Source organism: Tympanuchus pallidicinctus, unplaced genomic scaffold (genome assembly GCF_026119805.1).
Source record: "Tympanuchus pallidicinctus isolate F22 unplaced genomic scaffold, pur_lepc_1.0 scaffold21, whole genome shotgun sequence".
NCBI classification, from domain to species: domain Eukaryota; kingdom Metazoa; phylum Chordata; class Aves; order Galliformes; family Phasianidae; genus Tympanuchus; species Tympanuchus pallidicinctus.
In genome coordinates this window covers 1,310,182-1,334,797 of record NW_026294733.1, presented here as the reverse complement: position 1 = coordinate 1,334,797, position 24,616 = coordinate 1,310,182, and the positions used below count along the sequence as shown (strand labels likewise).

The following is a 24,616-nucleotide window of genomic DNA, read 5'->3' as shown; positions in this document are numbered from 1 at the left end:
GAACAGGCATTGCTCCAGAGGTGATCTGGAGGTGGGTGAGGATTCCCTGGTTGTCCAACCCCAGCCCACCCCCACTGTGCCCACTGCCCACATCCCTGAGTGCCACATCTCCAAGGTTCTCAAACACCTCCAGTGATGATGGATCCCATCAGTGGGCATCAGTGCCACTGCCTCACCACTCTTCTGAGATGAAATTGTTCCTAATATTCAACCTGAACAAAGCTCTGGGGTAAGGGGGCCTAGGGGCACTGCTGCTGAACAGGGCCTGAGCTTCCCCTATCTGCAGAAATTCTATGCAAAATGCAAAGCCCTTGGAGCACACATGCAGTAATTAGGATTTGAAATTTTCAGAGCGCTCATGTGCTGTTTAATGAAATCACAGCAGGTTTTGAAACCAAACCTGTTCTGCAGCCCCAGCTCTGCCAGCCCCTCCCTTGGTTTTGCCAGCGCTCCCGCCCCAATGGTGACCTCCCTCCCTGAGCATCTCTCCCAGCCTGCTCTGCCTTTGTTTGGCTTTTAGGGACAGACAAAAGAGCCGGTGGGGAATGTGCATCATCCTTACATAAAGTCTGATCTACTAAGCTGCTTTTGGCTGTTTTTCCCAGCACCGGCAATAGGAGAGCTGTCGTCATCTCAGCGTGGGACCGGGAAGGGGATTTTCATCACAGAGTTTGGGTTGGTTCAGCTCTGGGTCTGCAGATCCACCTGCAGAGAAAGGAAGCCCATTTCCCCTAAAGCATCTCGCAGGGGTCTGCGCAGTGCAGGAGATGCGCTCGATGCACCCCAACCTCCCCACATTCCCGGGGACACATTCGCAGCGGGCCGGGGCTGCTCCCCAGAATCCAACAACGGAACCCCGGTATTACGAACTGATATAGGACCCCCTCCAGGCACTAATATCAAACACCGGCTCCCCGGTCTCCCCCAGGGCGCCCCGCGATGCCTCACACCGGACCACCCCGGGTCCCCCCACGTCGTTCACAGCACCGCCCCCGGTGCCGCCGACTCCGTTACGAAACGCGGCCGGGGCGGGGCGGCGCGGCGGCGGCGGCAGCCAATGGCGATCCCGGCGGCCCTCGATTCGGGCGGAGGGGGCGTCGTACCGCCGAGCTCCGGCACCGCAGCGTTCCGCCGGGCGCCCCGGGGCAGAACGGGCTGAGCCTCTGCTATGCGGCCCCGAGGTCGTCTCGGCGTTCGGAGGCTATAGCCATGAGCAGAGACCCTTCCACCTCTTCCACCCCACCCCGGGTGGGCAGCCCCATTCCGCAGCCCCTCGGGAGCGCGGAGGTGCTGCGCTGCCCGTCCTGCCGCCTCCTCCTCTGGGAGCCGGTGACCGTATCGTGCGGGCACTCCTTCTGTAAGCCGTGCCTCGGCGGGGCCGTGCCCTCCCGCTGCCCCGTGTGCCATCGCCGGCTGAAGCTGTTGGGCGTCGAGTCGGTGAGATGCAACGTGGTGCTCTGTAACCTGCTGGAGAAGTGCGAGGAGAGGGGGAGCCGCTCAGCCAGGCTGGCAGCACGCATCCGGAGTCGTCTTGCCCGTGGGGACCTGCAGGATGCTCTGAGGATGGCCCAGAAGGGCATTGAGATGGGTAAGCAGCATGGGGCCCGAGGGGCTGACAAGATGATGACACAGGAGGGGCTGTACAGGGATGAGGACGTGCTGTTGGAGCAGGTGGGTACCAGTGCAGGTCATTTTGTCCCTGCACCATGGGTGACCTCTGTCTGACACAGCTGAGCACCTGGGGAACTCATTAGGAGTGCTAGAAGTGTTGGAAAGGAACTGGGAGGGCAGAAACACCACCAAAAGCAGGGCTTTGCTTCTGGGTCATCCCCACCCCTGCAGAAGACCACCAGCAGCACAGGGACACGGCCTTCCCCAGGCCATAGTGGCTGCTTATCCCCAGGGTCAGGGCTTGGTGTCCTACTGCCATGTGTCCTTGGTGTCAGCAGCAGCTGGAGAGGAAGGAGGTCTCATTAACAGCTGAGCTGACAAAGCTGAGTTCCACAGCTTCCCAGAGTATTCAGTGTATCATTAGAAGAGCACCTGGGGGGGTAGGGGTGATGGAAAGCAACTGAGACTTCTCCAGTCGGGGACAGAAACTGAGCACACCCAGTGCTCAGCAGGGCCCCCTGACCCCCTTCTGCACCTGGCACTGAGGAGACATTCGTCTACAAGGCTGGGATCAGGCCCAGGAGGTTGTTCTGCTTTACTGTGTGTCCATAAGTGGATTTCTTGGAGAGTGACGCTGCTCCAAGTGGGGTTACACAACACGGCTGGGAAGCAGGGGGGCTGGGGAGCAGAGGCATGAAGGTCCTCTCAGAATGAGCAGTGTTTCTATGGCACCGAGCTCTGCTTCTGCAGCACAGCATCTCCTCCTCGTCACCTGCTGTGGGATGAGCCCCAGAGGTTTGGGGTGTACCCCTAAGCAAAGGGCCAGCAGGGAGTGAGCTGTAGTCCCTTTGTGCAACCTCCCAAAGCACTGCATGGTCCTGTGTGCCCTTTGTTCGGAGCAAAAACACGTGCATGGTGCTCCTTTACTGTGCTATGGGCTGACTTTTGTCTTGCAATTAGCTGTGAGTAGAAAGAGTGATCTATTGCAGGCTGTGCTTGGTCTTTCTTTGCTGCGTGCTCAGCTTGCTGTTGGCTGGGGGAAGTCCAGGTTGGGACAATGAGGAAATAGGGATCAGTGGCAGCTCCCAAAGACCAGTATGTGCAGGTGCTTCTCGGGCTGTGCCAGTTAGTGGTGCTTTGGGGCTCAGTGTTGCTCAGGGCAGGAGCTGTGGGCTTTGCACTGAGCCCGCTGGGACACCATGTGGCCAAAGGGAATAGAAAAACAGGAGATAGCAGGTTGACAAAGTGAACCAAATAGTGCTGTGTAACACAGGAGGGCTCCTCTGGCATTGTGCTGCCAGCTGGCTCACGTCCCTGATGCTTGGTGATATCATACAGCAAAAATAGCTGCAGTGTCACAGAAATGCAGAACTTGCTGCCTGATTTTACGTGTCTTATTTGTGCTAAATCAGTCACTTTGTTGACAGTCTGTAAATGTTTGAATGTGCTCACTGATGTGGAAAATAAGCTCCTGGACTTTGTGCTCGTGTTTTCACCTCTGCACGTCATTAGGAGCTGCAGTATCTCATCCCCAGACGTGTGCAGAGGGCTGGACTCCGGCACAGCCAGTTCTTGAAGTGCTGCATGCTGATCTGATCACAGCACACACAGACACATGTGCACGTAGGCTCACAAGGAGCACGTGGTGCCCAGCTGCAGCCCAGCCTGTACAGCCCCATGTGCACTTTGGGGTGTTGTTCTGTGAGTGCCCCTTGGTGCTGAGATCCCATTGGTGATACCATGCTGATATAAGCCTGGATGCCCTAATTCCTTTCCTCTGTTTCAGCCTTTGCTTGCACGTGGGAACTCAGAGCCACCTGGTGGGGAGGATGGGAGCCCTCCTTGCACCCATAGGTTTGCCCCTGTCTGGGGACAGCAGTGGTGGCTCCAAGAGGCTGCAGTGTTTTGGAACGGCAGTCCCCAGCTGCTGGCTTGTTGGGTGACACATTGCCCTGAATTCCATCATGGAGACCCTCATGGTGACCTCTATGGGGAGCACATACTGTATCCCAAAAAGATGGGCAATGGTCCAGATCCTACTGTGATTGAAACTGAGCCCCACGGCAGTGGTGCTGCAGGGGCTCTTGGCACCAGGACCCACCTTTCTCTTTGCAGTCCTGGAGGACACATCCCTGCGTCTGTGCCGGGCAGAGGCCTTGGCAGCCCTGGGGCGGTATTCAGAGGCGCTGCAGGACCTGGAAGCCGTGTGCAGGGCTGAGCCCATGGAGTGCGAGGTGAGCAGAGGAGAGCAGCTGGGGGTGCGGTGGTGTTTGGGAACCTCACCTCACTGCACAGGGAAGTGATGTCCCCCTTTTCTTCTCCCCCTTGGGGATTTCCCCTTTGCTGGTCACAGAAGGCAGAGGACTTTTTAGCTGCAGGGGCAGATGTGGATAATTTAACTTTCATCTATGAGGGCTGCTCCAAAAGTAATGCTTCCTATTGTATTATGTTGGCCCCGACACTCACTGAACATTTCACTGGTGCTTGCTGAATATTTATGGAGCCCAACCAGTGAATGTAAGCAGTGTGGCAGTGAGTGGTGCATTTCAGCAGTAGAAACAGTAACAGTGATCACCTCTGCTAGTGTAGATTTATATGAACGCAGCATGCAGGCTCTTGTTCATCACTGGTGAAAATGTATAACTATTGGTAGTGAAAAATAGTGCTTTGTAGCTGAGAACTTGCTCTATCAAATACTGTTACTGTACTCTTTGTATCTGTTTTGGTTTCCATGGATATAAATAGGAAGCATTACTTTCAGAGCAACCTATATACATCTTAATCCAACCAGTTACTCGTTGCTGGGTCCAGCATGTGGTTCACAGGCAATCCTGAGTTCTCACAGCTACTGGCTTCAGAAATAGACTACTCAAATTCATTAATTGCTAATATGGGACACAAGCTCTCTGCAGTGTTAATTGGAGGATCTTTGCTCACGCGCTCTTGGTGAGGACGTAAAGAATGCTGATTTGCAGGCTGGGGCGGGGGGCTTCTTTGCACGTGTTGGCAATCAGTGTGCAGCTTCAAGGTAGAAGCCCTTTACCCTTTCACAAGGTCTCTGTACGGTGGGAGTGAATCCATCAACATCAGGGCTTGGGGCACACAAGGGGCACATTCTCAGCTGGCTGCTGGCCTGTAGTCAGCATAAGTTTTTCTGTGCTCTCCAGAGCTTCTACAGGAAAGGGAAGGTGCTCCTGGAGATGGGACGGAGAGCCGAAGCCCTGCTGGCATGGGAGCACTGCCTGATGCTCAGTCCTTGCTTCCAGCCTGCGCAGAGAGAGATGGAGAAGGTATGTGGGTCTGCAGAGTGGTGGATCCCATGCACTCCCATTGCTCAGGGATGTTCCCTGATGTAAGTTTGCTGAACTCAGCCAGCTCTGGAACAAGCAGCCGTGATGCTGCGGTGGTCCAGGTCTGCTTTGGAGTCTCTGGGTCACACATCTCCTCCCAGAAACCCTGCTGAGCCCTGCTTTCTCCTTGCAGGTCCTCACATGGGAGGATGCTCCTCAGTCATGTGCTGCCCACCAGGGCTCATCCGGTCCCCAGGAAGAGCAGGATGAAGGGGATCCTGCATCCTCCTCCACACAAGCTCAGGTAATATAGGCTGCAATGGGGTTTGACATCCTTTTGGTACACACCAAACTGAAGTTTCCCAATGATGGGAATGGTAAAGGGCAGCTGTGCAGAACCATGCCCGTGGGCACATGGTTTTGTGTAGCAGGTGGTGAGAGAGCTGAGGAGGCTCCTCCTGTTTCCAGCCCTCTTCCAGTTTTGTTCTGCAGTATTTTTCACAAGACTTCAGACTGCTGTTTAAAACACAAAAGTCACATAACATTCAGGAAAAAAAAAACCCTAGAAAATTTCAGTTTTAATGGTGTTTTTTTTCGCTTGGTAAACACATCTGAGAACGATTCAGACCATTAGGAGCTATTAAGAAAAACTCAGTCTGCTCTTTCTACTTGCTATGCCCAGGAACAGGAGGAGGAGCTGGAGGCTGGCAGGGGTGATGTGGTGGCTGAGCATGGCCAGGGAACACCCGTGGGACAACAGAGAATTCCAGGGGCTGCAGCACAGAGGGAGGACAGGCAGGAAGGTGAGTGCCATCTTGTGCAGGACAGCAAGCATCTGAGTTGCCTAAATCATAGAATCCTTAAAGTTGGAAAGACCGCTAAGATCCTCTCGTCCAACCATTGACCCATCACCACTGTGCCCTTGTCCCTAAAGCAGTGGTGATCCCCTGTGGCAGTACAGCAGAGACCTCCATCTGGTGGCTTCTTTGGGCTGCTTCACCTTCTGGTGCCGCAGTTTCCCTGCAGAAGGAGGAGGAAGAGATGCTGCCTTCCTCTGCCCCCGATGTATGAGCTGTGGCTGAACATGGATGGGTTGTTGGCTGGGTTCATGTTGCATCACCCAGTGGTTTTGTTTTCAAATTCTGAAGCACTTTGTGTAAGCATTGATTCCACACACCTCAGAACAAGGTCAGAAAGCAAAGCTTAATTTTCAGTATTGAAACAGGTGTTTGTTTGTTTTTTTTTTTTCTTTTCTTTCCTCCTCTCCTTTTGCCACCAGCTAATGAAGAGGAAACAGCAGCAATGAGTAACCTGCTGCCCCTTGAGGACCTGCTGAGCATTTCTGACTTGGAGTGCTCCCTCTGTATCAGGTGAGTTCTCTGGCTGCTTTTTGGATGAGAAATTAGAATCACAGAACATCCTGAGTTGAAAAGGACCCATCCATCATTGAGTCCAACTCCTGGCTCCACACAGAACCATGCAAAAATCAGCACCCACCTGGTTCTGCTTCTTGGTTTGCATCTTTCTTTTCCTCTTAATATCAAACGCAGTCCCCAGTGCTGTAAAGTAAGGTTTGGCAGAAGTAAGAGCTAAGAGGGAACTCGCACACTGGTGGGATCCATGGGGACCCCCAGGGATGGGGAGCTCTGACCTTGGATAGTTGCCATCTCACTCATTGTGCAAATCCAACAGTCTCAGATCAGGCTTCTAATGAATTGAATAAATATTCACATTTAATTAACAAGAGTTGCAAGCAAAGATTGGCTAACACAGCTTTAGTGAAAGCGAATTGTGTAGCTGTGTGCTGCCTGGGCTTGGGAAGCACAGTGTGAAAGAGCTTCCAGCAGTGTCTCAGCCCTGCAGCATCACTGTAGATTCCCCTTGAAGTTTGCAGGAGCTGATGTGGGAAACACTCGATCCTGCTGGAAGCAAAATCCCTTAAGATCTTACTGTGGAATCTTTTCAAGCCTCCTACTTGCACAAAGGGGACTGCAATGAGATGCAGGTATGGGGCTGGGAGTGGCTGGGAGCTGTGCCTGCAGCTCCATCCTCGCTTGCATCAGCATGCAGCAGGTGCTTTGTGGAGCTGAACCCAAGTTGGATTTGGAATTCCCAGCCCTCTGATCTTCTTCCTGGACATCACCATGCTCTTTCCCATTCAATCCAGTGACAGAGGCTCCTTTGCAGGATGTTCTTTGAGCCGGTGACGACGCCATGTGGACACACCTTCTGCAAGGAGTGCCTGGAGCGCTGCCTGGACCACCGGCCCAACTGCCCGCTCTGCAAGCAGAGCCTGCGAGAGGTGAGGGCTGGGGGAGGGCTGGGGCTCCCCTGCCTGGGGTGGGGACAGATGGGTGGGAGAGGACTCAGTGCCCATCCCAGGGATGTCAGCTCTGCTCATGCAGGAATGACCTGACAGCTGATAATTAGGACCAGGAAATTTGTTTCCATGAGATGTCCCAGTGATTGAGTGAGATTGTAAATAGGACTGAGAATCAGAGAGAGGGAGATTGGCAGAGAGAAGAAAGTTAATGGTAGTTACTTTTAAAAATGGAAATGGATGGAAAGCCTGCTAGCCTGGGAATTTGATTTCATCTTTTATGAAAAGAGATTCAGATGAGCTTGTTGGGGAAATCAGGTTGTCATACATGGATGGACCACATCAGTGTCAATGACAGGATGCTGTCTTGGATGGAGTCCTGGGTCTGATCTGAGTCCAGAGGTCTTGTAAGGCTGATGCAGCCCTGCTGCATGAGCCCCCAACCCCCTTCCCAGATGGACCTCATTCTTCACAGCTCTAAGTTGAAATTACCCTCAGCTCCTATACGTGTGAGCATGATTCAGAGCCTCAGGGTTCCTCTCCTGCTCTGTCCAACCCATCTCTCATTTCTTGCAGTACCTGAAGGCAGGGAGTTACAGCCCCACACTACTGCTGCAGGACATCATGCTGGCTGCCTTCCCTGCACAGCTGGCTGAGCGCCGTGAGCTGCACCGGGCTGAGATGGCTGAGCTCTCCAAGTAAGGGATCTGCCCTGTGTGTTGGGTGTGGGAGGGGCTTCTCAGGTGGCATGTCCCATTTCTAGGACTGCACCATGGTGGTCTATAGCACAGCATCGCTTTCTGTGGGTTCATGGGAGCTGACCCAGAGTCTCTGTTGTTTTGTTTTTTGGGGGGGAGGGTTTCAGAGCAGTCTCCCTTCTTTTCTTTTAGCCTGACCACGAACATCCCCATCTTTGTGTGCACGATGTCCTTCCCTGGTGTGGCCTGCCCCCTGCACATCTTTGAGCCCCGCTACCGCCTGATGATCCGGCGGTGCCAGGAGACTGGCACCAGGAGGTTTGGCATGTGCATATATGAGAATGGGAAAAGGTGAGCGCCAGGGCAAGGCTGCTGCCTTCTGCCACAACTTGTTTAATCCTGTCTGCACCAATCCCAAGTTTCTAAAATTTGGAATAGAGGGAGAACGTGGGGCAACTTCATATCCTGTGTCACCCAGAGGCAGTATCTGTGGGGAGGATATCTCTGAGCTTCACCATTCCTGCGTGTCCTCTGTCTCCTTTAAAGTGGCCATCCTTCTCATTTTCCGCCCATTACAAGCTGCAGTAGCACACTGGGCTTCTTTTTGTCGCATTTTCCTTGATCTCAGATGGGCTCAGCCTTTAGGCTCCTACCCCAGGACTCCATTAAACTCCTATACAAAGTCTTCCTGGGGCTTAAGTCCTCCTGCTTGAGAGAGATGGGATGAATAACTTCTTATGGCCTTTGGTGAACTTTTTATTGGTATTCATACCTGGACATCAAGGCAGCATGAGGACCTTAGCCATTTTTGCGTCAGGCAAACCCAAGGAAGTTCTCATTGTTCCCTGCCCTCTTGCAATGAGTGCTAGCAGAGTTAGCTTCTGATTTTTGCACCACGTCTCTCCTTGGAGATGCTGCATGCAGGAGGAGGCAGCTCTCACGTGTCAACACCCTGCTCAGGCCCCGTTCCTCTCCCTCTCTCCTCCAGCTTTGCAGACTATGGCTGCATGCTGGAGATCCGGCAGCTGGAGCTCCTGGCAGACGGCAGGTCGCTGGTGGATACCATCGGTGGGCGAAGGTTCCGGGTGCTGAGACGTGGACACAGAGATGGCTACAACACAGCTGACATTGAGTACCTGGAGGACAAGAAGGTGAGAGCAGGACCAGGTTAGGAGCCCCCATTGTGGTGGGTGCCTTTGGTGGGCACCGTGCTCCTCACCCATCCTTCTCTGTTCTCCCCTTCCCTCCATCCAGGTGGCTGGGGAGGAGCTGCAGGAGCTGCAAAGCCTGCATGAAAGCACCTACCAGCTGGCACAGAGGTTTTGGGACCACGGGGACGTTGCCTCCAGGCACCTTTTGTTGCAGCATGGGCCACTGCCAGAGAAGGAAGAGGACATCCAGGTAATGCTGTGGGGGCAGAGATCTCCAACTTTTTGGCTTGCCTGGGCCACATTGGGTGAAGTGGAATTGTTTTCGGATGCATATAATCTAGCTATATAATGTAGTTTATGTATATAATTAATAATTAATGGAAGTTCTTTTTTTTTTTTTTTTTAAACATTTATTACTAAAATATGAAAAGGGCAACAGAAATTCAGAACTAGTGGGGTATTTGACCTTGTTTTTGTGAAACTAATGCATCAATCCAGGCTGGATGTGGCTCTGGGCAGCCTGGTCTAGTGGTGGGTGACCACTTTGAGGGCATTTTCAACCCAGGCCATTCTATGATTCTGTTCATAGGTTCAGGGGAAATGTGTGGCACTGAGGGATGTGGTTTATTGGGTGGTATTTAATGATAGGTGGACAGTTGGATGGGATGATCTTGGTTACTAAATGACTCTTCCTTATTCAGCTCTCTCCCTCTCTCCCCTCCAGGCTTCTGCTGATGGCCCAACCTGGTGCTGGTGGCTGATCTCCATCCTGCCCCTTGACCCATCCTTCCAGCTCAGGCTCTTCTCCAGCACCTCACTGCATGCCCGCCTGGCCCAGTTGCAGCGTGTCCTTCTGGCCCTGCTGCAGCCCTCTCCTGAGCACAGCCCCCAGGGCCTCATCTGATCCTCCAAACTCTTTGCACGGGAGAATGCAGCCCCTTGGGTTTCTTCACCATTTCTTTGTGGTTTGAGAGTCCTACCAAAAGCAACCTTAGCAAGATCAGTGCTGCTGCCAGCAGTGACTCAGTGCCATCCATGCTGTTCCCCTACGCGGTGGTTGGTGGCACTGGAGTGACATAGATTTGCCATACCACAAGAGGAGACCATGCCAGAAAGGTGGGTTGTGCCTTTAGAAGCCAAAATCCCTTGCTGAACTACTTTGGCCTTAAGGTGGACCATCCTTAGGGCAGAGGACTGAGTGCTGGGGCTCATCCTCTCTGAAAGGTAGGGCTTTGGGTAGAGGTCCTGCTGCACGTGGCAGGAGGTATAAAGTCATGGAAGATGTGACACAGCCCTGTTGGCTTTTTCCAGCCTCAGCAGCTGGAAGCTCAGCCTCTGGGTGAGAGTTGGACATAATTTCTAATGAGAAAAAGAAGAAAAATTCAATGAAATTATCTGAAATCCATGATTCCATTCTCTCCGCCAGGCAGCAGGGCTCTGGATACTCACTGCTGATGGAAGAATGAAGCTCAGCAGTGATTTGTGTGACTTTCTGCCTCTCGAGCAGTGTGATTTCACTATGTTCAGCGTTTCTTTGTGAACTTTCTGCCTCCTTAGAATAAAGGAGCAGAGGCTAGGTCCTTGACTGTAGAACTTGGGACAGCTCAGGGCCTCCTGAAGCAGCCCACAGTGAAGTCAAAGGGAACCAGTGGCTGATGCTGTGAACCCTGTGCAGGGGAGCAAGTGCCTGGCTGCAAGTGCCTGATTGCTTGTCTCCATCTAAAGGGAAAAAATTACTCCCTCTCCCCAGGCAGGGGAGGCTTTGCTCTGTTTTGGAATTTTCATGTCCCCTTCATAATTTCAGTGGCTTTAGGTGAAGGATTAATATCTACCTACTGCGTTAAGGGATTAAAATTTTTCACCACTTCATCCCTGGGGCTCTGTGTGGGGGGGGTGGAGCAGCACTGCCTTTTGAGAAGTGCCTTTCTTTTCTGCAGGGTGGGTTGAGCCACCCCCATGACCACCATGGGTCCCTCTATGGCTCTGGTCTATGTCTGCAATGGGCACTGGAGCCACATCTGCATGGTGTACTACAGGAAGGGACTCATGCAAACTGCTCCAGTTCGCTTAGAGTGCCTTTGGGGGTTGTGTTAGTGTCCTCTCTTTTAATTATTTGTTCTTTATCATCGTTGAAATAAAGATGTTTTGTTGGTGGTGTCTGCTTCTGAGTTGCTCCTTTGTTGAAATGGGGTGATCACAGTTGGTAATGGGGTCATCTGGGGACGGGTGGAGAGGTGGTGCAGCGGTGGAGGCAAGTTAGAGGGACACGATGAAGAGGGGATAGATGGTAGCAAAGAGGGAAAAAAGGGCGAGGATCTGAGATAGTGTAAAACAGCGTCAGCACCGGGCAGGGTACCGCTAGTGCACGGCGCCATGTGCCGTTCCATGCCATGCAGTACCGCGCTGCTCCACCAGGGGGCGGGCGGAGGCTGAGCGCGGCTGGGCGGACGGGAAGAGGCGCCGTGCTGCCCGAGGTCACCCAGCTCTCCACTGACCCTCTTCCCACCCGACCCATCCTGCACCCCTCAGTTGATGGGAAATGTCCTGTACCAGAGGTATTCATCCCCGGAGAGATCTCAGGCAGCGTTAGCACCGAGCCCTCCGCCTCTCAGCGCCATCCCATCTCCCCCAGCCTCCTTCCAAAAGCTCTCCTTCCCCTTCAGTCTTCAACTCCAAACGTCAGTGACAATTTTCCCTAACAGAGTGGGCAAGCAATTAGCTAAAGAGGCAAGTAATTAATACAGCAGGCGACAGGCTGCGCCTCTTCTTTCTTTAACAAATGGCGTATTTCCAAACTAATTAGACTGAGATAGCAGTAAATCAACATGAGATTGTTAGAGCTCAGATCTTCTCCGGTAAGACTGCGCTTGCACTGAAATGGGAGCGTGTTATACCTAAAGGTTAATGAAGAAAGAGGGGAAAAGCAGCACTGATTTATTTATTTTTTTTATTCATGCTGTAGCAACGACACTTTGGAACAGTGTCAGATAGATCACATCTTTCCTGCTTTTCAGTGCTCAGTGGGGCAGTGCCAGCGTGTAGAGAGAGGGAGCCTATATGGGGGCCATGTATCTATATCTATATCTATATCCACACAGTGTCATAATGCTGAGACCCAAGGCTCCAGCCACAGCCCCCGTCTCCCCATTCCCCCTACAGCAATGCACTCTCCTTGCTTTCTCCCTCCCTGTTGATTTACGGCTTCACAAAAACCATCTCAGTTGAAGCAAAATATTTACAGCACTGATTAAACACCAAGGTAATGGGAAACTTGTTAAAAGTGTAGAACTTATATAAATACAGCACTATTAAAATAAAATGTGACTTTCAGCAAGAACAGCTCTCTCAGCTGTGCTGTGTTTACTTTAATTGTTTCTCTCCATTAATTACAGTCTGAGAGGGAGACTTGTGCAAATTGAAATAAATTAATCGAATTTGTTTAGTTTTGTGTGGCTGGCTTATGGGGATTGCAATTAAGTGAGAACATTCGGGGTATTAAATTACATTCTTCCCTTTTCAAGCACCAAAAATGTGAAAAAGGAGTCTTCAGCAATTAGAAGGTAAGTGAGCATTGTGAGCAATGGTTATTACAGCTCTGTGCCACAAGAATTTCACTCCTTGCAGGTGTTAAGGTTTATCCCTGAGTAAATGCAGCCTGGCTCTGTGCAGTGACAAAGAAGAGTTGGTGGGGCTGATGAGCAGGATGAGGTGGGGTGACCTGTGCTGCAGTGGGATCAGGTGTGTGTTACTATAGAGCTTGGTCTGGTTCTGTAGTAACCAGCTGCTTGCATCCTTGCTGGCTTCCACCTCCTAACTCCAACGTTTGACACAAGGAAAGGGGCTCCCAGAATCCCTGTTCCTGTGTAGGCATTGAAACTGAAGAGAAATGTGAGCATCATGGGGAAGGAAATTGCACAATCACAGAGTTGGGGGGGGGAAAGGGACCCCTGGAGCTCATCTTGACCAACTCCCTGTTAAAGCAGGTTCATGAAAGTATATTGGATGCTCAGTGCCTCTAAGACACCAGAGAATCTACATTACAGTCTTATTCCATCATCCCTGCTTTGGCACGTACCAGCTTTGGCACTATTCATGGCCTCTCCTGCTCCAGCCTTGCCCCCAACTAACCTGAGAGGTGGGGGCTGCATGGGAGCTTTCTTCCAGACATACTTTTCCCTCAAGAAATACAGCCAAACTCAGGCAGGGATGCCAGCACTAAGAAGGAGAAATGCATCACTTCTTCCCTAAAGAAAAAGGATTTGGGGAAAGAAGTGGGGCAATGGGGACAAGCAGCAACTTGGTTCCCTCATCCCTGCCTTGTGCAGAGCTGCTCACTGCTCCCAACCTCTGCACCTGGCTGTCGCTGTGCCTGGATGATGTATGGAGTGGCTGTGCTGCAATAGGATTTGTACCCAGAATATTGGCTGGATGATAAAGGAGTCTGTCTGCGGTGATAATTGCACCATAAATAGCGTTGGGTTCAGCAGTGACGAGTGAGGCACTTGAAAACCTCACCCTCCAGATTCCTCCTACTTCCCTCCATCTTCCTGACTGCTAACAAGCTGTAGGAATAGCTGCTTGGTTTCCACCAACCGCAGGAGGATTATTGTGCTCAGATGCAGCTGGGCACCCTCCTCACCATAAATCTTCATAGTGGAGAAAGAAAGGGAGAGGCAAAAAAATAAAACCCAAGTAAATTGGATCATTACTGAAAAGCAGAGGGTAGGGCTGCTGCTGTCCCTCCTCATTTGGTGCTTTTGGCTCCTGGGGGTGACTGTGTTGTGCTGCTGATGGGAGCTGAGAAGCTGCCAGCCAGCCTCAAATGCTGACAAATGAGAGCTCAGGCCAGGGCATGTTGTAGCAGTCAAGAACTGGGAAGAAGAGAAAATTAATGAGGATGGATTTGGAGCTTATTCTCACTCTTTGCTTTTTGAGCCTGGAGAAAGCATGTGAACTCTTTTGAAAGAAAAGTTGGGAGTGGATCTGGCTCTGCAGGCAGATTAACCTGCTGCTGAACTCCAAATGATACCTTAAAGCCTGGCCTGTGTGCACAGGGGGGTTCCTGTTCAGCTCTTCTGGGGCTCTGTGCTCATAACAGGACTTTGGGGAGCATGGAAGAAGTGGTCAGTGTTGTAAAGAGGCATCTATTGATCAAATCTTATTCACAGGAAAGGAATTTCTGCTGTGGCTCTCCACTTCCTGATAAACATGCCCTGTTTTGCTGCAAATAGTTAAAAAAAAAAAAAAATGGACTGAGTAGCACAGATCTCCAGGGATCTAAACAAACAGCCCCCAAAAGCTTGCAAGATCTTGGCTAAAAGTTAACCCTGGAGCAGCCAGACTTGGCATCCCCCAAAAGCTGGGAAAATCCTCCCTTTCCCCACTCCATCTCAGTGTGAGGAGCACACCAGCCCATGGTGGGCAGCCCCTGGTTGTGGTTCCCCAGGGCTGCGACCCTGCAGATCAAGGCACAGAGAGCAGCAGCTCCCTCAGCTCTGCATGCACCACCACCACACAGGCTGCTCAGCAGGCACCTTCCAGCTCTGTACAAATCCATAAGCTCCCCACGCCTTCCTCTTCTACACATGCAACAAATCCAAAGACCAAATATAGAGTATATTTTTTAATTTTTTTTTTTTTTCCTCCTTTTCCCCCCCCCATTCTGGACTGTTTGAGACCAAACTGTTTACTCTATTTAAGCTTCAGCTTTGCAAGTTTTAATCTTTCACAGTTGCAGGTGCACCCAAAAAGATAAGGGCATTAGGAGGTGCGCTGCTGCTGTTCAAAATAAATAAATAAAGCTGAGATTAATTCAAAGCTGCTTCTTAATACTCAGTATTCCTCCACTATCTGCTGCTATTATTATATTTACCTTGTCTAAGCTGGCACAAAACACTTGCACAACAAAAGCTGTGACTGCTCTTTGGTTCAACGCTCCCCTCTCGCTTCTCTTCTTTGTTTTGTGCTGCATCTCTGTGTGCAGAAGGGAGGGCAGAGCTGTCACAGCCTCAAGGCCACCGATCCTCCACCGATGAGCATTTGGCACAGGATGGGCAGGGGCAGAGGGAAGCACTGGGGAGGTGTAGCAATCACGGCTTGGAGCTGAAATAAGCTGTCACACTTTGTGCACCTCTGACAATAGAAGATTTGTGGAAGTGGTGCTTTAGTCCAGATTAAAAGAAGTATCCTTTCTGAGAGTCACTCCTTCTCTTGTCTTCATTTCTGAAAGTCACTCCCTGCATTTTGCTTTGCCAGTTTTCTCACTTGAGAGCTCACACCACCCACGGCACTGGGTACTGCTGAGCTCTGGCTCACAGTCAAAGCCTCCTCCCTTCAGGGAGATGGAAACTAATCAATGAAGAACATTAAACACCAGGAAAGCCACAGCAACTTACCTTTCCCCATAAAGGTCACATTCCCACAGTGACTTCACGGTAGCACTGAGCTGAAGGCAGTGTGGGGAAGTGACAGCTCTTGGAGATAAGCTCTCATTCCTGTTTTCTGCAGGATGCTCTTAAATGGTGAAAGAAGACATTGCTGCTGAGCTGGCCTGTCATCCTGTCTTGTGCTCAGCTGAGCTTTGATTTTCCATCCGTCTGTGGGAGACCTGGGCTCTCTCATCTCTGGGTTTGTGGGCATGGGTCCACATAACCATGGGGTCCCACTGCCATGGGAACCACAGCCACTCATTCCTGCCCCAGTGCCTTTGCCCAGAGTCTCCCATGCTTTGCTGGAAGAAGGGTGATGCATTCAGATCACTCCAAGGATGCTCAGCAGGATTCTTGAATTATAGCCTGTTACCCCAAGCTGCCCAATGTACGTCCCTGGTCTCTTGATTATCTTATCTCCCTTCCAAAGATGAACCAAGATGGAATCCAAGGAGTACAGTCATGAAGTCAAGACACATGGGAGAGCACGCAAGACCATCCCCTGGGACCAAGGCAGGACTGGTGGGACCATCCATCCAGGCAGCAATGGGGAACTTCTTTCCCTCAGCATTCAGCTGTCTCCAATACAGCTGCTTACTCAACACCTGGCACAAAGAAAGGCACAGGTTAGTCGTGTGGCTGTTTCTGTTGACAGAAGAACAACAGAAATTTGGAAATAAACAAGTCTCTGTACAGATCCTTCTCCTCATATTGTAGCAGAAAATTTAAGATATTGTCCAGGGAGAGGCTAAATTGCTGGGTTGGCACTGAGCAATATTAACAAGTTTCTTCTCTGAGCTCTCATCTTTCACATCTATAGGAAGTATGACAGCACTTAATGTCCCTTTCTATTAATATGAAATGGTCCATAAGGCTCAAGTACCAGTGAGACTTCTCTTAACAAGGCCAGAAATCTGTTGATCCTTTTTTCCATTCTGACACAAAACCTGATTAAAATCTGACTCTCTTACTTTGAGCACTACTGACAGAGCTGAGATGCAAACAACAGTTCATGCCAGCCTGACTGCTCATGACACCTTTGCATTTAAGTTTGTGCAAGACTCTGTAAAAAGATACAGGAATTAGCATCAGGCAGTGAAAGAGAGAAGAGGAAAGGTCCTTGAGCAATGCCATGTTGAGGCAAGGCAGAGCCCACTGGCTACAAACCTAAAGAGCCAAGACATTTTGGAGCCTGCGTGAGCCATTGTATTTTGTACTCCAATTCTTTTTCTCGAGTGTGTATTTACCTGATGGTAGTTGGACTCCATTGAGTCTCTTGACAAGCAATTTGTTTTTAGAAGGGATGGAAAGCAGCAGGTGTTAATTCCATCACAACACCCCTCCTTCTATATCCCAAATCCTCCCATAGTCTTCATTAATAAGATCTTGTATATCACCACTGTGCCCGGTTGCACACCACAGTTATTATGAATTTCATGCACAAAGGTAAATGTAAACAGGATTAAATAAATCCTAATAATTACAAAACACTTGAAAGCATGGTCCCTCCCCCCACTTACTTGCAGACTCTTCATTCTGCCTATCTCACACATCCAGCTCTTGCAATCATTTTTCAGGGGTAGTTTAACTTGTTCCAGGATTTTCGGCCCAAACCTCCCCTGAGATGCACAGCTGTCCCAACTTACCACCTGGCTGCCTCTGTCAGCAAGGGTGTTGCTTGAGCTTGTTGCTTCTGAATGTTTCACTTTCAGAACAGGCTGAAGCAGAAGAATGGTGCACCAGACCAGAGCACAAAGTCACCACGGCAAAACCATGGATTTTAGGGTAGCAAGGAGCTGACTGAGCCCAGCTGACAGCCACCGAAAGGCAGAAGGCAGTGATATTTCGTTGTGCTTCCCCATTTCTCTTATGTCTCCACAGGCTGACACCTAATTCACTGTTTGCTGCCTCTCTCACAGAAGCCCAGCTGAACACTCTGTTGGTGCCTGCAGATCAATCTCACAGAAACAGACTCATCTTCCCTCTGATCCAGAAGAGGTTTCCAAACACCTGAGTCTCCATGCTGAGTTCAGCAACATTGCTCTCCTCATTCCACTGTGCCACCAGGACCTCCCTCTGCTCCAGGCTGTTGGGGAACATAGATCCAAGTCTGCCCCACATGCTGGGTTTTGTGCATTTTGTAGCAGAGAGATGGAGAGGCAGAAAAAGCTGTTTTCAATGCCTGTTATCAGTACGATTGCTTTCAGAGTTATATTACAGAGAGTGTGGATCACCCTTTGCCAGCCATGGTGTGACGGGAGAGGGATGCAGCCCAACAAGCCTTTGGGGAGCTCCCAATAGAAGATCTGCAAAATTTACCTCCCTAGGAGGTACCTGAATGTTTTGGCATTTTCCCACGTTACAAAAAGGAAATCATCCACATGAGCCATATTTACTCACCCCTTTCTTTACTCAGGGCCACACTGACCTCTGCACCTTACTAATGCACGCTACATTCATCTTCAGAAAGTTCTGTGAAGACAGTTCCACGAAGCCTAGGAACATATTCTCATGAAGAGAGAGCACTTAATTTAGTACTTTTTTTTTTTTTTATACAATTCATTATTTCCTCAACACCAGAATTTGCTGAAAGCACTCCAAGTTCTTTTTTGCAAGTGCCACGGAACAAGATAATTGTGCAATTAGTAATGCATCTCACACGTCTTGAAGTGAAGGATTTTTGCTTTCGACAAGTACAAAATGTAACATTTTGCTTTTCCATAGTGGGAAAATACTGGCCATTCCTCCCTCCCTCCTCCTTGTTTTAAGCTCACTGCTGTGCGTAATTAATAAAGATAATAAGTACCCTCAACTAAGAAGGGATATGAGAACGGCACAGACAGTGTGGATAACTGGGATTGCCAGAGCAGCCAGCAGCTTCCCAGTATTAATTATAGCTCTTGAAGAGGAGCTGTGTCCTTCCCAGCCTCCACTACCAGGCAATGCAATGCAGAGAGCTCTGCCCATGGCCACCAGCCCATCCGTGGCCAAATTTGGATGGGAGCCCAGCACATCAGGGCAGGCTCACCTACCGCCTGTGCAGCTCCAGATGTGCTGCACCCACCCTCAGCCACAGATCTATGCCATGCGAGCACATTGACTTAACTGTACGTATTGCAACAGCTTCTCATACCATGTCACAATTTAAATGCGAGTATCATTCCAGAGTCATCCTGTGGGTTCCTGAGGGATGTACTGTGCTCCCATACCTTGCTTCCCTCTCCCTTCCTGTGCATGGCAGTTCCATGTGCTGTTTCCATGGCACTCAAGCAGCATTTTGGAGCAGGGCAGGGAGGGCAGCCCAGCAGGAATGAAAGTGGGGCTTTTTGGTGCCTGCTGATGAGATGGCAACAAACAGGAGCCAGCAGGGGTGGACAAGCAGGAGCCAAGCACAGCTTATCACTCCTATGCAGAAAGGGGCTCTTGTGGAGACAGCAGCTACTAAATACATAAACAAGCAAACATCAAACACCTCCATTCCTTCAGCCCCTGCCCCCAAGTCCCAGTGCATCTCCTGCAGCAGCCGATGGGCAGAGCAGCACTGCATGTTACTGCAGGCACCAGCCAGGGCAGCGCAATTGCTTTTTGCCCAAAGCTGAATTGCCTTGCGAATTAAAAGCTGCTGAAATCCTAGAACTGGAGTTGTGACAAAAGGCCCATCGATTGTTTTTACCCAATTAGGAGAAGCTTATATCCATGGGTGTGAGCATGGTATAATGTCCCCAGCCAGTTGGAACAGCACATCTGGATGGTTTGCACGAGGTTTGGGTGAGTCAGGGCTGAAGGGCAGATGTATTCTCCTCTGTTTTTGTAAGGGCTCAAAGATCCACCTGGATAGTTATCCAAAAAACAGATAGTTGCACAAGAGTAAGAGTAAAGATACTGCTTTAATTCAGGGATGAACTGGAATCTTTAACACAAACAGACACTAGGTGGCAAGGAGAGAACTAGAGATGTTTTCCTTTTGGGTTTCTAAGCCCATGCAGAGCACACTCCTTTCACCTTTCCACCTGCTGCCCCGCTCAGTGCCAGCCCCCAGCTCACCCCGTGCTGCCAGGCAAAGCCAACCTGCACCACAATCCTCTCCTGGTCTCCTAGCACACTTCTGCTGGCTTTACAGATCGTATTTCAGGACTGATGTGAAGCTTCACCGCAATCCAATCAAACCAATAACCAACGGGGGACTATTTCCTTTCTGGAGAAGCCACTTGCAGTAGCATTATCACTTCAGCAGACTCAGAGGAGATACCTTATGATGCATCTGAGGATTTTTCACACTAATGTGTTTACTCCATCATCAATTTGTCACTGTTTGTGTTTCACCTATGCACAAAACGAAGAACTGCTGCCTCTTGCCATCCTGGAATAATCAGGTATTAAAGGAAAGGAACAAAAGCAAACAAACAAACAAACAGGCTTTTAGCCCCAGATTAAAAGATGAGAGTCTGTCAGAAAAGCAACGGAGATGCTATGAGGTTTTTTTAAATGCACTTTAGAGGTGAGCCATAGTGGGACAGAAATGAAGGCCATCACCCCTCCTTTACAATTGACCAGGAATACCAGGTGCTGGAGAGATCAGGAGAGCTGCCCAAGGCTGCAGAAGCAGCTGGAAGGAACAAGGTGCCTTCAGGGGTTTCAATCTGATAACAAGAAAGTTGAACATTTTGCTTTTTGAGATGAGCAGGGCTCACCTCTCTCCCTCCGGATCAAGTTGGGCTTATCATCTTGTTAATGCTGCCCATTCTCTCCTCACTTCTTAGACAGGGGTTGAAACTCAGAGTGTCACCTGTCTCTCAGTCTCTTCAAGCCTTACTGCATTAAGTTCAGTTGGCAGAAAACTCAAAGAGGAGTTTTAAGTAACCAACTAAGGAAAAACAACACCAAACCACATAAAACTCAAACCTGTGCTTGTTTTCTCTTAAGGCGTTCACAACCTTTTTTAGAGGCAAGAAGCTGGGATCATTCCTAGAACATTGGAATCAAGATCCTTTCCAAGCTACAAAGGGCTTTCCCTGGGAAATGAGGATGGAGGAAGAACACCCTGTTTTGAACCAGGACAGCCTGAATTGATAGAGGAAAACAAAGATCCGGAGTTGTTCCCTCAGCTACTCCAGCTGCCTTTCTCCTTCAGCTTCATTCCCCCCCCCCCGCCCTTTCCCTTCATGCTACCTTGACTCCAGATTTTGTTGCCCTACTTTTGTACAGCCCTCTCCTAGACATAAGATGAACGCTATTTTCAATTAACAAGATGTAATTGCTGTAAGCAGTAGGAGGCAGATCATTTAGAGCCAGAAAATTAATTGAAGCCTAAATGCACAGCATCGGTCCATTGCTGGCAGTACAATTATCACCATTGCTTGGTCCCTGTCATTCGGAGGCTGTGTCTACTGACTGCATTGTTGGACTTTGCTCAAACACCTGGTTTACCATGCTGAGATGTGTCCTGAAGCTGCTTTTATCCCACTTTCATCTTGGAAGATAAAGATCTCAATGGCTCTAACAGCAAACTAGATCAGGAAAGTGTCTCCAGGAGTTTTCCCTACTGATGGGACCCAAAATTGGCTTCAAAACCAAGTGGTCAGACAAAAGATCTTCCTCTGCTCCTCTGGGAGAGCTTTTGCTGTCGTATGCAAGGTGACAGTCCTGAGGAACCTTTCTGCTCCATAAGGACAGCAGTGAGACTTACTGACACTGCCCCAGCACTTTTCAGAAACACTCCAGCAAACGCCACCTCTCCTCAATTTACAGATGAGGGCACTGTAGGAAACAGCCTGCTCCTTTCTGTGGAATCCACATCAGAATGGTAGAAGGTAGCAGTTACCAACCAGTCCCTAGCAGGGAGATAACAAACGCATAAAAAACTCCAAACAATATCAAATATCTTTTGCCGCCTTCTCCTCACTGCTGCTCAGCCAAGCAGCACAAAAAAACCCCTTTTTATTCTTATTCAAGTTATATTATGATCATTTCCTCCTCCCCCACCCCACCTTTCCCACCTGCGTGCTGAGCATGGTGGCAGATCCAAGGTTTGCTCAGAGCATTACTGCTTGTGGGCTCTTCCCTTCCTTGATGCCATACTGTTGGATCTGGTAGGATCTCTTGCTCCGCTGACCTCCCAGTTATTCCATTTCAGGTCAGCTTTCTCATGGTGCCTGGCCAGCTTCATGCAGGATGTTTTTGGTATGACTCAGCATTTTTTCCTCTCTTCTTGATTTGAAGTTTTTCCAATTTTTCATAGGATTTAACAGAGGCTGCAAGATAAAACCCTCTGCAGAAACTGTATGTACCTTTTTCTTCCACCCAGTTTTGCTTTGCAGCACAACTCATTATCTTCTCCTTAGATGTCTCACATTGACAACTTTTCTTTTATAGTTGTCATTTTAGCTAATGAGCTCCCCCACAAAATCAAATGTTTTCACAAAGCTCATTCCCATTAAACGTACTGCACCCCCCTCCCTCAGAAACACAGGCATCTTCAGGAGGAAAAACAGACAAACAAAGCAAATCACAGCAGTCTGTCACAGTCTGGCTCTGGGAAAAGCACTCAGGGCTGTTTCTCCCATTTGCAGACTGTTGGCATGAGCACAGTTATTCCTCTTGGCCCAGACACAATGAGATTTGCTCTTCCTGGCACACAGCACTACCTGACATAGTATGGTTACCAGAAGTTATACCTCCACCATTGCACTGCTTTCCTGTGAAGCCCCAGGCACATTACTCAGCAGTTTGCAGGGAAACCTTTTGACCCCTTCTGATCACCATTCCATTATTTATGCACAGCAGCCCTCAGCTCTCTGTCAACAGCTGAAGAACTTCTCATCATTGAGAAGCAAATCCCACAGCCTGGGAGCTTAAGGAACTTTTCTCCTCCTTCCTGAGGCATTAAAGGTGAGTGCCTCTGCAACCCACCTCATGCCTTACAGCATCAGACCACAGGCTGTCCCCTTCCTCTCACCTGGCACAGACTCACATCATCACAAAGCCCATTGACAAAAGGTATGTTGCGTGAAGATCTCATCAAAGCATGCTGCAGCATAGATGGAGATTTTAGGCAGCTTGCTGAGTTCTGCTGGATAGCTGATAGGGTTGCAGAGTGCTGTCAGAGCCCACGAGTCCCTAGGAAGTGACAGCTTGAAGCTCCCAGCACTACAGCAGCCACCTCACCTCCTCCCAAAGTGTATCTACAGCAAACAAGCCACAGAGGGGTTAATTTATAATCCCCCATGATCCCTCAGTGGGCACAGCTCTGACAGATTGGTTGTTAACCTCTGAAAGCACAATTAATTACACCTGGATTGTTCTTTCACCTTATTCTAGGGCGTACACACCAAAAGGAACTGCCGTCGGGAATACAAAGGTCCTGACACTTCTCTCCCCATAAGAGCTGCTCTTTGTGCTCAGCTTTGATTGTTTTTTTGATCCTTTCTTTTCAGATAACAGACTGTGCCCACCTGTGCCGGGACAAACATGCACGCACACAAAGCTCTTTGAGCGTATCAATTGCTGCCCATTGAGAAAGATCAATGCCTTCTCTACAGAACATTATGATGTTGGATTGCTTTAAAACCTCTCTCCCTATCCACGTGTTCCTTCCCCCAGCTGAAGAAGACTTGAGTGTGTCCATTCGCTTTAAAACCAACTATTTCTTTAGAGGAGGAAAGTTTAATTGCATCCATGCCATGTCTCTTCCCACCTTTCACCTGAGCCAGGGTTATGATGGCTGTTGGCAAACAGCTGCAACTCAGCTCACTATAATGGGAAATAAAATCACAACAGCCTGTAGCCGGAATTTCCCCATGTTTATTAGATTGAAATTAGAAATGCTGATGACCGCTTTTGTTCAATTAAATCCCCTGAAAAGCAGGGAGAGTGGAAACCACATTCATGGCAACTAATACCCAGGGTGCCTCCAGCACCTATGTGCAGGATGGTGCTGGGCACAGGGGTGCTGTCCCACCCTGTCTCATGGCACAGTCCCACCCGTGTGATGCCACCTCCACCTGCATGAGTAGGGAGAGGATGGGATGGAGTTAGCCAGGATGGAAATGGGCATGGATAAAGTGGGCCGAGTGGTGGGGAATTTCTGCTTCTCTCTCTCAAAAGAGGGAAAAACAAACAAACAAAAAAAAAAAACAAAAACCCAAGCTAAACAGAAACAAAGATTTTCTCCAAACTAAGTTCAGGGGCACTTTATTTGGAAATCTTCCTAGAAATCTGTAATTTTCTACACAGTAATTGCAGACCATTTGCAGCCGTCCTTTGCTGCTAGGGACTTTCACTCCATCAAGATTTTTTTTTGCTCCATTATGTTTCTACTCCTGCCCATCTGCCCTGCTGTGCTGTGCCTCCGTGCTACAGCTTCCCAATGGCAGCTCTGACCCCACGGAGGAGAGGCAGCAAGGGGCCACTGCGCATTAACAGCAGCTGTGGTCAGCACTGGGGCAGATGTTAGAGGGCTCAATGGAGCCTCCTATAAGGTCCCCTGCACTCCCATCACCAACGGGGTGGGTGAGTGGGGGGCTCAGCTGTTGGCTTTGCAGAGAAAAGCACTGGGTGGGCTGTGAAGCAGTGCTGCTGGGTGTGGGGATGTGCCACCTCCCCTGTGTCACAGCTCTGTGTCACTGGCACTGCCCTGCTGCTGCCTGCTGTGTTAGTGGAGAGAGCTGCACCGGCCCTAGGAGGCGCTGAAGCTCTTAGTTTTTTTTGCTTTTGTTTGTTTGTTTTGTTTTGTTTGTATTGTTTTGTTTCTATCGTTTCATTGTTTGCAAACTGTCTGAACCTGCTTTGCAACCAATAGTGCTTGGAACCCACAGAAGGGCAGCAGCCACGCTGCAAGTGTCCATTTCCATCCCCTCTGCACCAGGTTGTGACTCCATTCATCCACTTGGCACTCCCATACCTATGAGTTGCCCGGCCCTGCCAGCCCCTTGCAGAGAGACCTGGACTGGTTCCACAGCCTGGCAGCACCTCTCCATCTCCCCTGGGGCTTTGTGATGCTCTCATGAAGCGTGGTGTGCAACGAGCTGCACCAGGGCTCAGCAGTGTGCAGAGGTACTGAGGAGGGTGGGTGGGAGCAGCCCTCAAACCCATTCCCTTAACTGGATCCCGTTGTAGTGTC

At 49.9% G+C, this 24,616-nt stretch overlaps 1 protein-coding gene across 1 annotated transcript; it reads left to right on the top strand.

Annotated features, from left to right (window-relative positions):
* The first annotated feature begins 767 nt into the window (after positions 1–767).
* LOC128081425 (LON peptidase N-terminal domain and RING finger protein 1-like) lies at positions 768–11,231 on the top strand. The gene is given in 15 exon segments (XM_052684647.1): positions 768–849; positions 852–919; positions 921–1,085; positions 1,087–1,588; positions 3,727–3,845; positions 4,779–4,901; positions 5,095–5,205; positions 5,584–5,704; positions 6,181–6,271; positions 7,089–7,203; positions 7,798–7,919; positions 8,112–8,270; positions 8,908–9,070; positions 9,174–9,320; positions 9,795–11,231. Coding segments are annotated over 15 exon segments (2,268 nt in total). The 3' UTR covers positions 9,975–11,231.
* Positions 11,232–24,616: the final 13,385 nt, after the last annotated feature.